Here is a 13,481-nt window from a genome sequence, read left to right on the forward strand (position 1 = left end):
CTCCTTCAGAGCAGGGACTGTGTGACCCATAGTTGTAATCCCAGCACCCAGCACAAAGTGTTGCAAAAAGTTGATGCTCAATAAATGTTTCAAGTGGTTTGTTTCAATTAATCCACTCCCTACTCTGTTAGGGCAGTCATTTCTCCACATCAAGGTGAGACAGAGGATCCAGCTCAAACCTCAATTGCCTGTTTTCTTCTTTTTTTGCTCATGGCCTCATTTGTTTCAGGAATTTTCTGGGCCTCACCCTCCAGAATTTCAACCATAGTGAGGGCCCTGACATTGGTATGAGGATCCAAAGGGTGTAAGTCCAAACAATTAAGTCATTTGGAAATGAGCTTCAACTGGAGGATTTCCTGGTTATTTTCCATGTGGACAAGATGTGCCTTTGCTTATTCAGTAAACATCTAAATATCAGGAAAAGGACAGGGTGGGGGAGTCCAAAGAAAAAACCCAAATCACTGCCTCTAAGTAGCACTTATGTGTATGTCTGTCTGTTCTCTGAGTGTTTGGATGACGGAGGGACACCAGTTGTCTAAAAAAATATTTTTTAATGACATTTTGTAATCAGGGACTCCACTTCTATTCCACCAGCTCCTAGTGTCTGCTTTTAACTTTAAGGTATGTGTGGCAATAGTGATGAGAAGGTGCCTGCAGAAGTACTGAAGGGTACGTTTGCCAGGAAAACTCAGGAGGGCTTTCTATGTGAAACCAGTATCTGCAGCCTGGGGCCAAAAGAGGTCGCTCATCTTGCTGGAAACTGCAGTGCCCCCAGCATATATGTACCCAGCCAGCCCTGCACTAAATTGGGTCACATAACCAGACGTGGCTGATCTCGTAGGCTGATAAGTTTAACGTGGAAAACTGGCAAACGAACAGCATTAGGTCCAGTTCAGTTACCCGGAAGGAACAAGGTTCGCGCTGAAGAATCACTGGTCAGCCAGAACGGAAGCGGTAGACGGAAGTGGTTCCTTGTACCCAGAGCCAGCTGGGCCTCTGCTAATGCAGGGCCTGAGCAGCTTCGGTTGGGAGCCTCAACCTTTCGACCCGTCCTGGGACTGACTCCTGGGCCCCCTTTACAGTTTCGGGGGTTCTGAGCTTGGGAAAGGGCCAGAAAAACCCAGGTAGCAGAGAAAAACCACTGGCACGCCGACAAGTGAGCAGAGCCCTCCTCCCCTCCTCCGATTGGTTGTCCTGATCCCCGTCTGTGATTGGGGAATTCCGGCGCCGGGCCCTGACCGCCGCTCCTCGGCTCCTGTGGGCGGGGCCTGGGAACTGCGGGAGAGGCCTAGGAGCCGGTAGCTGCTGGAGCCTTCACCTTCCGGCGGTAAGCGCTGCGCTGGCTGGGCCAGTCTCTGCTGACGCTGCGGATGCTCGGCATTGGGAACCCCGCGTCTCCACTTTCGGCTGTCGCTGTGGGGCGCTAGTGCGGACTAAGGAAGGAGGTGGGTAGACAGCCGTGCCTCTTCTGAAGTCAAAGGTCCTGCGGAGTCACTTCACTCTGCCCCCACCCGCGCTCAGCCCCGGGGCCCTGCCCCGTGCGTGCCCTGTTATCCCCTCTGCTTCCGAACCCTGGAGATCCCCGCCTTTCCTCGTCCCTCTCCCCACCTGACCCCTCTTCTGGAGTCTTTTCTAAGCTCCGCCCCCTTCCCTCAAATGTCTTTCTCACACTGGCTCCCCACTTTGCCAGTCAATTTGGAAGCAATTAAATGTTTAATAATTAAAGTTTTGTCCAAGTGATTTATGTATAACAAAAAATAAAACAATGAATGAGGTCTTATATCTAACAGCAATAGCTACCCGCCCTAAATCTCTTTTGCAGAGGCCACCACTTTCTCATGTTTAGATCTTTCTATGACCCTACTAAATCTAAATATGCTTAAACCGCATTTCTTGATTTATTATTTTGATATTTCTTTACCTCACTTCCCTACTGCCACCAATTTTCTATCTCTGTTTTTATTTTTGTGTTGATCTTTGTAGCTTTAAATCATAGTTATCAATCAACCTCGATTGTGTCAGCTTTAGATGGTAATTCTTCTTCCACCTCCAACCTACTATCACCTGGACCTCGACAGTTACATTCAATTCTCATCTATTCAAAAAATATTGGAGGCACTGTTCTTGGTGTTGGGGATATAGTAGTGAACAAAATTGATGATGTCACTATCCTCGTGAAAATTCTAGTGTGGGAAGTAAGACGATATCACATGCATGTCAAATGACGTTAAGAGCAGGATCATGGAGAAGTCATTTCAAGCTGGGAGAACATCAGGAACCCAAGTGAGGTAGAATGAATGAATACACATGGGGTCTGCAGGAAAGTGTGGAAGTTTCTGTTTGCTTGACAGGGCACAGGTGCTGTTTCAAAGGTGAAGGACGAGAGTTTCCAATTGGACTGGATGCTGGGGAACCAGGATAGACTCTTCTGTGGGTTAGTGATAAAACTGGGTTTTAGGATACTGGATCCCACAGTTTGGTAGTGATAGTGGGAGAGGGAAAAGCAGGACGCAGGGAGGCCAGTGAGAAGGCAGAAGCTACTGCTGGCCTATAACAGAGAATCCTGCAAAATCTACTTACTGCTCCATTTCATTCAGGAAAACTTACTGGACTACTCAAAACCACAGTGATTTATCTCTCTGCTTGAATTTTTATTATTACTTGAAGTTAGAGAGATTAGTAATTTGCCCAAGATATAATGGTGGAGCTCACGATCAAGCATCTGTAAAATGAGAACAGTAGAATAATGGTTTCTACTTAGGGTTGTGAAATAAACTGAGCTAATCTATGTAAAATGCTCAGAATAGTGCCTGGCACATAGTGTAAGTGTTCAAGGAGTGCTTGCAATTATTATTAATATATAATATTCTCTCAGTTGTCTAACACATTATAAAAGCATTTTGGGTTTAGGAACTGTTTCCTATGTCTAGCTGGTTTATTTTTTCAACAGATATTTATTCAGTAATTATTGCATGACAGGCACTGTTTAGGTGCTGAGGATACAGCAGTGACTAAGACCAACATGGTTTTTTCCTTTAAGGCCCTAGCTAGTAACACAAACTTGCAAAGAGAACAAATAAATATTGCCAACTGTGCCAAGAGCCTACTGTTGACCATGTAAGTTCCCTACCCACATGTGGCCCTGGCAGAAATTTCAGGTTTCTTGCTGAAGTAGTAACTTCATCACATGGGTTTGATTAACATCAGGTGACCTTTTTTTTTTTTTTTTTTATCTTCCAAGGGGTGTTGTTTCATCTCTAACATATCACTGAAAGCTGAGGAGAGAGTCTTGGCATCTCGGTGAATGTTGGTGCTAGAGAAGTGGGCAGAGGTTTACAGAATGTGGGGAAACGATTGCTGGTTCTCTCGTACTTTATACTTTAGTGTGCAACACAAGAAAACCAATTGAGCATATAGGCAATGGATTTCTGGCATATTACCTTTATTGCCCCTTGAAGTATATAAGTATATATATAAACATACCAGAGAGTGAAACTGGGGGGTATTTCTGGCCTTCTTTTAGACACTGAAATACCCCATTTTATGTGACCTTACCCAAGTTCAAGAGAAACAGTGCTGATTTAAGGAGTGTGACTGAGGTGGAGTAGAAATGGTCAGGTGAACAAACCCAGAGGAGTGTCAGAGATGACCAAATGAATGAAAACAGAGCTCCCAACGTCCACTCGGTTAGGCATCCCCAGATGTCCCTCTGTGGTGTGAGCAATGTGACCTAGTCAGAACTTCAGTTGGGAATGCCAGTGCTTATTAAACAAGTTCAATAAAGGACCAAGGAAGAATCAAAAGGAGGAACTTGTTTTTTTTCACTCACTAATTATCCCTTTTACTAATCCCTGTGCTCCTCTGTTACCTTTTCCCCTTATTTGTTTTTCTTTCCTTCTCAGCCTTCACCACTTCTGCCTGGTTTCGTTCATGTTCTGAGGAGGGTGTGAGAAGGAGCCATGGATCCTGCAGCACTGGTGGAAGCCGTTGTGGAAGAAGTGGCCTGTCCCATCTGCATGACCTTCCTGAGAGAGCCCGTGAGCATTGACTGTGGCCACAGCTTCTGCCAAGGCTGTCTCTCCGGACTCTGGGAGGTCCCAGGGGAATCCCAGAACTGGGGTTACACATGTCCCCTCTGCCGGGCTCCTGTCCAACCAAGAAACCTGAGGCCTAATTGGCAGCTGGCCAATGTGGTAGAAAAAGTCCGTCTGCTAGGGCTGCACCCAGGAATGGGGCTGAAGAGTGATGTGTGTGAACTCCACGGAGAACAGCTAAAGATGTTCTGCAAAGACGATGGCTTGATCACATGTGAGGCCTGCCACCAGTCCCCTGAGCATAAGGCCCACAGTGTTGTGCCCATGGAGGATGTCGCCTGGGAGTATAAGGTAGGAGATGGAGGCTAGCCACCCCAGTCTTTACGCTGCCTCTCACTTGGTTATCTCTAAATCAAGGACTTGACCAGGGGCCCTAGAGATAAAATGAGAACTGCTTCCTTTGGTCCTCACAGCCACAGAGCCTTGGGACCTGATGCAGTGAGCCACACCTCTCCTTGCATTTATGACCTCCTTTGACTTCCTTCCCACCACTTCCATACCCCGTCCCGATACCAACATGGTTTAATGCCTAACAAAAAGATGCTTTGCTTCCTGAGAATTTAAAGGACACCAGTTTAGTTTAGCTGGGAGCCTTGGATGAATTTGGGTATGAGGTAGTCAAGGCTGCATCTATCAGAACCTGCAAACTCCTAACAATGCCACAAATAGTCATTTGATGTTGGGTGAATCACTTTAACTCCCTTGCTTTGTAGACAAAACTGAGGCTTAGAAATTTGAGATCCTGTGGTTGGTTTCAGAGCTGGAAGGGACCATAGCTGAGTCATTTAGGATTGAGTGAGATTAATCTAACATTCTAAGGTCCCCCTGACTTTGGGTTAAGTTAGTTAAAAGTTAGTTATGGTAAAATCAAATGGTACAACTCAGGTCTTCTTGCTTTTCTGGCCGTGTTCTTTTTCCTCTACCAAGCCTTTTTTTTTTTTTTTTTTTTTTTTTGGCAGGGGGGAGTCATCTCTGACATATCTGCTACTCCCTTCTTATAGCTACTATCATCGACTTCCAGCTTCTTATACTTTCCTCAGTTGTCCATGCTGACATATCGTTACCAGAATTATTATCCCAATGATTCTATGATCCAGTACTGGTCTTAATTCTCTTTCTTGAAGTTGAGATTAGAAGATAAGAGTATAAGACACATCCCCAGAATTAGCTGATTTTCTATGTGAGAAGAATTTCTTAAAAATTGAAAGTATTTACTTACTCATTTTGTTTTGAGAATATTAGATTATGGAGGCAGTATCACATAGGCAGAGGAGTTAAACAGTTGGGTTAAATCCCAGCCCAACCACTTATTAGCTGAATGCCTTGGAGTAGGTCACTCTCTAAACCTCAGTTTTTTATCTATAAAATGGGGATAACACCAGTCTCAAGGAATTGTGATTATTGAATGTATGGTTAGTGCGTAAGCCATATTTGGCTCTTGGTAAATCTATAACAAAATGGTTAATATTATCACAAGACTTTGTGTTTTTCAGTAGTAATCTCTTGCATTAGTATTGTAGGACAGTGCTTCTTACTTTTAGTGGGCAATTGAACCACTCAAGGGTCTTGTCAAAATTCAGATTCTAATTCAGGAGGTCTGGGGTGGGGCCCAAGACTGCATTTCTAACAAGCTCCCAGGTGGTGCTGATACTGCTGACCCACTTGGACCACACTTTGAATAAGGAGGTTTTAGGAGGCTGTAGGATAACGAGTCAGAGGAGCATAAAAGGAGGCATGGATAGGAAGTCCAAGGTGGTTTTCTGGAAAACTGGAAGGGCTCTTTTCTTCTACTTTACAGTAACTTAGAGACTGTGGGAGGTGAAAGAATTCTCAGATCAAGCGCTACCTTGGATGTCATCTGAGCAGGAATCCACTCCCTGTGGCATCCCTTTTCTTCCAGCATTCATTCTGGCACATTGCCTAAGGGACACTTATTTTCCCATCACCTACCAGTGCTAGGAAGCCTCATTATGAGTCTGGAGGCTCAAGATCTGGCAGCCCAAGAGGTTTTATCTCTTTCAGTGGAAACTTCATGAAGCTCTGGAACATCTGAGGAAAGAGCAAGAAGAGGCCTGGAAGCTGGAAGTTGGTGAGAGGAAACGAACAGCCAACTGGAAGGCAGGTTGCCACCTGGGAAAGGAGTTTGGGTGGTCCCTATGTTGTCCTGGAGCTGGCCCATGGTAGCTTCCTCATCTCTGTGAGGCAGAATGTGAAGTTTGAAGTCAGAGAGCTTGGGGGCCTCTTGCCACCTTCCTCTAGCAGGTGTGTGGCCTTAGGTAGGCCATGTAACCTCTCATTTTTTATTGTGATGTAGAAATAACCTCTGGGCTTATGTGCTCATATGTGAGAAAGGAAAACTACACGCCGCACATAGGTGTTAGCTCACAGTGGTATGACTTGTAAAATGCTTAGTAAAACGTAGTTTGTGTTTCACTTTCCCCAATTAGAGCATATTTACTAAAAGTTCAGTTATTGAAATACTGGCAAGTCACCTGTCAAATAAATTCAAGGCCCATAACGATCAAACTAGCAGAACTTTTGAGCAACAGACACTAACATTGAACTGGTCAGAACAGCGTATTGAATTGATATAATACCCATAAGAAGTAAAAGCATTTAACAGGGTAGTTATTACACTGTCTTAGAGGCTTAAGTGTAATACACTGACCATTATTCTGAAAATAGGAAATAATCTAGAGCATATAGTGCCAAGATAATATTCTGGGCCCTTCTGGGGTCAGTAAGAGTAGTGAAAGGGGCCCAGAAGCGTACTGAAGCTGTGGGACCACGGAGGTAGGCAACCCAGTATCCTTTGTCTTGGATAAAGGATATCCTGGGTGGTCCTTGCACAAACAATATCAGTGCTGATTTCCTATCTTGGCTCTGCAGATACAGGTGGAAACCCGAAAGCAGAGTATCATGTGGGAGTTTGAGAAGTATCGGCGATTACTAAAGAAAAAGCCGCCAGGTCGGCGGCTGGAGGTAGAGGCAGCCGCAGCTCTGGCGAACCTAGAGCAGGAGGAGAGGGAGACCAGGCAGAAACTGGAGCTGAATCACGATGCGCTCAACCAGCAGAATCGGGTCCTGTGGAGGCTGATTGCAGAGCTCGAAGAGAGGTCTCAGAGGCCTGTCCGCTGGATGCTGCAGGTGAGTAGCAGGTTTTCCTGGGATCTTTGAGTGACAGCTGAAGATAGCTTGGGACTCCAGGACAGGATCTTCAGTGAGGCCTGTCAGCACTCTGCCGGCCAGACATGGATCCCATATTACCCCCTCCCCCACCCCGCTAATGCCTGCTGTTCTACCCCTGATTGGGTGGATGACCTGGCCCATTGTAGCTTGGTAGGTGGGGCAGCACTCAGGCAGCTCTGGCATTATACCAGTCTCCCCTCTGGCCAGAGAGTCAGGAAGGAGCCTGGAGTCAGCTAATCCAGCCAGAGCTCAGTCTGCCCTGCGCCCCTCCTGTAGGCTTTTTGCCTCCACCTCTATACACCTTCTCTCCAGTCTTGCTCTCTGCCTCCCTTGCCCTCAGAGAAACCCCCTCCCAGAACTTGCTGTCTGTCTGGTCCCTTTGAGGAACAGCACACACTCATGTGCTGCATTGTTTTCTCCTTCTAGGGCATTCAGGAAGTCTTAAACAGGTATGTTACCATCGTTGGAGCCCCTAAGCAGCACTATGAGGGATAGTGGGGCCTGGCCAGAAGTGGGTAAGGAACAGAGACCCAGTACCATAGGAAAGCGGATGCTGCTCCATAGTTTTCTCCTTCTTTCGTCATATTGGCCAAAGAAGCTTTGTTCACCTAACGTTTTTCTTCTTTATACTTGATCAGATTCATTTCAAATAGTGTCAGTAAGAATTTCAGTAAAGTTATAAAATATGTGGTTTCAAGCAGATCTCCCAAGGAGGGAAAAAGACCACAGATGTCTCCATTAGTGCTCTAAGCTCTGAGTATAGCCTTTCTCCTCTGTGGCACACCTCTTCCTGTCCCGATGTCAGGTGCACATCTAACCCTTCCCACAGCATCAAAACGTAAATGTTCTCCTCTCTGTGCCACAAAATGTTCACTTTGGTGGGATAATCATCATATCTCTGCTTTGCCTGGTGACGCTGGGGAGGGGCAACTCCCTGCCTATGTCCCTGGCCACACCCCTCTTCTGTGTACTAAGGGCAGGCCCGTGTGGCAGAGCCAGGACTTCTCGCCCCAAGACTTACCCCTCCTCCATCAGGAGCAAGTCTTGGACCCTGCAGCGGTCAGAACCAGTCTCCCTGGAGCTGAGGACAGATTGCCGTGTGCTGGGCCTAAGAGAAATTCTGAAGACGTATGCAGGTAATGCGCGCTGGGGGCGGTTGTGATGGACAGTGGGAGGGACCACTCCCGGAGAAATAAAATGGTTCAGTGCACTCTGGATGCCCCCGCTAGCTGCACTCCCACCCGTCACTGAGTAATCTGTGGCTGTATTTATCAGAGACCTCGCCCATGCCCGCTGGCTATGCAGCAGCATTGCCAACCATGATCTTTTTACCTAGCTGATGTGCGCCTGGATCCAGACACTGCTTATTCCCGCCTCATCGTGTCCGAGGACAGAAAATGCGTGCATTATGGAGATACCAAGCAGAAACTGCCTGACAATCCTGAGAGATTCTACCGTTATAATATCGTCCTGGGCAGCCAGTGCATCTCCTCAGGCCGGCACTACTGGGAGGTGGAGGTGGGAGACAGGTCCGAATGGGGCCTCGGAGTGTGTAAAGAAAATGTGGACAGGAAGGAAGTGGTCTATTTATCCCCCCACTATGGATTCTGGGTGATAAGGCTGAGGAAGGGAAATGAATACCGGGCAGGCACCGATGAATACCCGCTCCTGTCCTTGCTGGTCCCTCCCCGCCGGGTAGGCATCTTCCTGGATTATGAGGCCCATGATATCTCCTTCTACAATGTGACTGATAATGGCTCCCACATTTTCACTTTCCCCCACTATCCCTTCCCTGGGCGCCTCCTGCCCTATTTTAGTCCTTGCTACAGCATTGGTGCCAACAATACTGCTCCTTTGGCCATCTGCTCCCTGGATGGGGAGGACTGAAAGAGCCATCATCTCATCCAGAGGCCCCGGAAGTTTCCTTGGGCCACAGGGGACTTGGAGGGCCCTTGGAGGACCAGGGTCCCCTTGAACTGAGCTGAGCCTAGAATCCAGGGATTCCTCTGCCTGGCCCGCTGGTCTGCTGCCCCTGGACCAGTCACACTAAAGCTCTCATGTGAAAGAGCTGAGGCTTAGTCAGTGAGCATTGTGCCTGTGACGGGAGCCTGACAGCGCTGATGGTGTGGATCAGAATGGCTCGCGGCATCAGGACTTGACCTTGCTGTAGCTCACACCCCTCTTCTCCAGTCCCTGTTGGTGCCATAATTAAGTCAGCGAGGATGATGAAGCAGATCCAACCTTCGAGAAACCTATTGGATAGGGTTTATCAACAAGCCAGAAGACTACTGCCCACATCCTGAGGTGTCCGCTGTGCTGAGAGCAGTCTGAGGAGGCCTCAGCTGAGGTTTGCTGTGACTGAGCAACCCAGCTCTCTGACTCCAAACTAGAGAAATGTATTGCAGATTGCCGCGCCCACCCCAGTGGTCATCGCCTCTGAGCATGAGCTGGGCACATCACTCTGTCTCAGACTCTGAAGAGACCTGTGTCCGGGTCCTGCCTTTCCCTCTGAGCGGCAGGGTCAGAAAACCTGTGAGCCTTGGTGTTATTTTCACTTTATGGATGCGGAAACTGAAATGGCCTTAAAGCAGCAAGTTATTTGTCACAAAGCTGTCAAAAAGAAGAAGACTGTAAAGATTATAAAGTACTTCTCACATTCAAATGAAATGAGATTGACAGACTCATGCTTCTTAGGTCACATGCCTGCAGGTCATTCATTACGTTTGGGTCTGAAACATCCCACACGTTTAAAAGATTTTGTGTCCTCTGGGAAAATGGGTAGGGTAGCTACATATTCTCCTACCTCACAGGGTTGTTGTGAGGATCTCAGATCCATCCCATTACTTTTTTTTTTTTTTTTTATCCCATTACTTTTGTTCCTTTCTCAGGGACAGAGGAAGAGAAGCCATGATTTATGCCTGTGTAACCTTCCTGTATCACCTTCCCATCCAGCATCTTTACAGCAGGGCTTTTCTGTCTCAAGGCCTCGCCTAGCAGTCAAGAACCCTTTAGACAGAAAGTGGCCATGCCAGAGGCAAACTCTGGGCCACAGTAACATATTGTGCGTCAGTTCTATGTATTTGTCTTCTTTGGATTAGAATGGGGACTGACCACAGGGTAGAGAATGGAGATTAAAAGACAGAAAAAGAAAAAAAAACAAAAAGCAAATGCACAGGGGGAAAGGCTCACTCAACCACAAGCTAATTGGGCTAACATTTGGATCTTTTCCTGTCACCAAGGGAATCTTCACAGTTCTGGGAAATATGTATTAAAAACATTCTCCCTGCCTTTGTCTTCTCTAAATATATGAAAGAAGGAGAAAGGGAGGAAGGACGTGTAGGAAGAAAGAATATGACTAGGTACAAAAAAGCCACTTTGGGAGCCATATATTATAATGAAGGGGAATAAGACTATATTTCTGTGCTATTGACCTTAGAGTGTTGTGTGTGGCAAAAGTAATTCACTGCAGGTCTTCAGAGTGTGATGTGGGAGTGACTGGCTGGAAACAAACTGCAAGGCAAGCATATGAGAATGAATGGCTTTGCCCATTGCAAGGGCTATAATGTGTGTATATCACATATTGTCACCATGACCGACACAACCTCTGATACGGTTTACACATGAAGGTAGTAACCATTGGGTAGGATTGGCCAGCAAAATAGATATTAGGTTATATATAGGCTGAAGCAAAGTAATTACTGTAATAAAGAATAGCGAAAATTGTCTTGACTTTAATTGTATTGGCTGTTCACATATGAAGGAGGTAAAAAGGGCCAAAATGGAGAAATAAACTCATTTTGCCCAACATACTTCTTAGTGGTTCCTTAAGCATTAGCAGTAAAAGGGGAATGAACTAGAAGTCACAGGCCTGGCCTTGGCAAATGGTTGAGCTTACCTACATTAAAGGGGCTGTGTCTGTGTGTGGCAGAGGGGAGGGAGATGGGGGTGAGGGAATTCACAAGTGGTCTGAAAGGGAAAGAGGCAAGTAGGCAGGTAGCTGTGTGGAGGGTAGAATGCCTAGGGAATTGTTTATAGACTTGAGAAATAGAGCTTTAGAAAGCACTTCTAGTTATATATCCACAGACACTTAGCAGACGAGGCTAGGGGCCAATTCAGTATTGTTCTTTTACTATGGTTTTAGGATAAATCTTGGAATGTTCGAAGGAAAGAGGATTATTAGGTAATAAATTCATTCAAACCTAGAATGCAAGAGTGGAATGGCTTCACTTGTAATGTACTATTTGGGGGTTTGGGGGTTTTTACATTTATAAGCTGATTTGGGTACTATGATTATTTTTTAGAAGAATTATATAAGGTTAAATTATACCACAGTGTTTATTTCACATTTCCTGATTTTTAAGACTGGGCAAGAAGATTGAAGTTCTTAAGTATATGAAAATCCATTTCTCTAGGGTGTTGCTTACACGTCTCTTCTAAGAATCCCATGAAGACAATCCCTTATTTGTCTGGTTCACAGGGAGTGTGCCCATACATCCCCTGAAATGACTACAATAGCACCTCCAACTTAATGTGATTATTCATACAAGGCAGGAGGCAGAAATGAACTCAGCCCATCCTTGTTTCCTAACAGAAACCAAGGGGCGCAATGCCTGAGCCTTGGGGGGAAAAACTTCAATTAAAGGTAAAATGCTTGAGTCCTACAAAAGGAGGAGACAAAGGGCAAATCCTTGAGTTCACAGTCCACAGGAATTCCAATCTCCCTTTTTTTTCCAGCCGGACTGGTTGTAATCTTAAGATCCAAATATTGAGAGTCTACTATGGGTCCCAGGCATTCGTTAAATTAACACACATTGCTTCATGTGACAGGGCCGGGGCACATGTGAATGTATCAGGAGAAACACAGGATTTTCTGTTTTGGGGTAGCCGTGGAAGGGAAACAGTCCATTTTGGAAAGTGTGTAGTTCAATAAATAATTGAGTATTAACAGTGAGTCCCAGGTAGTTTCAGAGAGTACTAACATGAATGAAACTCAAGGCTGGCAGGACAGGCTTCTGATGGAAATGCCGGAAAGAAATTTCCATTTTGGATGCAAGCTGCACAATACCTTTGTTGCTTTACATCAGATTCTTTAATGCACGTAATATTTTTTGATTAACGGGCATAGCCAATTCTTTGGGTTCCTTATAGAGAAAAAATAGTGTGACTTTTTAAAATGGAAATCCTACCAAATATGCTTAACCACCTCGTGGTCTTGATTTGTTTTTATGTTAGGGGGTTGCAAGAGGAGAAGAAATTCTTTATACTGTTCTTTGGGAACTCAGTACATTATTATCAGATTTTTAGAGGCAGATTCCTACTTCACTGGTATTCAGAAACAATACTTTCTAGTAGTAAACAAGTCCAATGTTAGTGAAAGTTATGGATGCTAAGTTGATAAGAAGCAGATCTGTTTGGAAGAATTATCACACAAATACTGATTTACACAGGACTGCAATTTCAATGATGCCTAAAACTACCTCTGAATATAGAATTTGAAATCTATTGGGTATTTTTTTTGGTACATATAATATGTTGATGTATTATGTGCTTTTCTTATTTTAGTTAATTTTCAATAACCTCTATGAATTAACATTTTTATCCCACAAGTACAAAGGAGATATTAAGACTCAGATATAATACCTTGTTAGCAACAATATTAGGAAATTATCTTTTATTAAGATTTTCAGATTTACCAGAGTCATATATATGTATCTCTTACATATGAAGTCTTCTTTTAACATATACTGATTGTTCAGTTCAAGACTTCCCAAAAGGGGAAAATAAAATAATCATAATCATAATATTTCATCCGAGGTCATTCTTCTATAGGTATCCAAAAGAAGAAATACCTGTGTTATATTTGGTTCCTCTCTTTTGTGTCTTACACTTAAGTTACACAGACAGGACTAGTAAGAAAAACAAATGATGCCCAAAACCAAACTCACATTGCCTTAGCTTCCATTGCTTAAAAACAAAAAGCTGGTGATTAGTATACTGACTCCAACTAGCTTAACAGTAGGCAATATATTACAATGACAGAGATATCTTACAAAACTTAGTAATAGGGGTATACCTGTGTGTCCAAAATGAATTGGAACGAGAGAACAAGAGACTCAGTTTCTTCATCCCATCTTGCTAATCTGCTTCTGTTACTGTGCAACAGGTTTCTCTACCCAAGTTCATGTGTTGGAAAATAGC

General features: G+C 44.9%; 1 protein-coding gene across 4 annotated transcripts; it reads left to right on the forward strand.

The window, feature by feature from the left end:
- The first annotated feature begins 953 nt into the window (after positions 1-953).
- Positions 954-13,082, forward strand: TRIM68 (tripartite motif containing 68). 4 transcript variants are annotated; one of them, XM_081063447.1, is made up of 7 exons: positions 954-1,327; positions 3,903-4,385; positions 6,117-6,212; positions 6,984-7,241; positions 7,710-7,732; positions 8,259-8,419; positions 8,620-13,076. In XM_081063447.1, exons 2-7 carry the CDS (start codon positions 3,960-3,962, stop codon positions 9,168-9,170), a joined length of 1,515 nt encoding a protein of 504 aa, XP_080919573.1. In that variant the 5' UTR covers positions 954-1,327; positions 3,903-3,959; the 3' UTR covers positions 9,171-13,076. The 4 variants fall into 4 exon arrangements, with proteins under 4 accessions (XP_080919573.1, XP_080919574.1, XP_080919575.1 ...); XM_081063448.1 differs by having other exon boundaries at positions 957-1,445; positions 8,319-8,419; positions 8,620-13,082; XM_081063449.1 differs by having other exon boundaries at positions 957-1,327; positions 8,319-8,419; positions 8,620-13,082.
- Positions 13,083-13,481: the final 399 nt, after the last annotated feature.

Source organism: Rhinolophus hipposideros (assembly GCF_964194185.1).
Source record: "Rhinolophus hipposideros genome assembly, chromosome: 10".
Lineage (NCBI taxonomy): Eukaryota > Metazoa > Chordata > Mammalia > Chiroptera > Rhinolophidae > Rhinolophus > Rhinolophus hipposideros.

Coding starts and splice junctions, on each gene's coding strand:
- TRIM68 (XM_081063447.1), top strand. CDS start 3,960: ATGGATCCTGCAGCACTGGTGGAAGCCGTTGTGGAAGAAGTGGCCTGT. Junction 7,733..8,258: donor ATTCAGGAAGTCTTAAACAG/GTATGTTACCAT, acceptor CTGTGTACTAAG/GGCAGGCCCGTGTGGCAGAG. Junction 8,420..8,619: donor AATTCTGAAGACGTATGCAG/GTAATGCGCGCT, acceptor CTTTTTACCTAG/CTGATGTGCGCCTGGATCCA.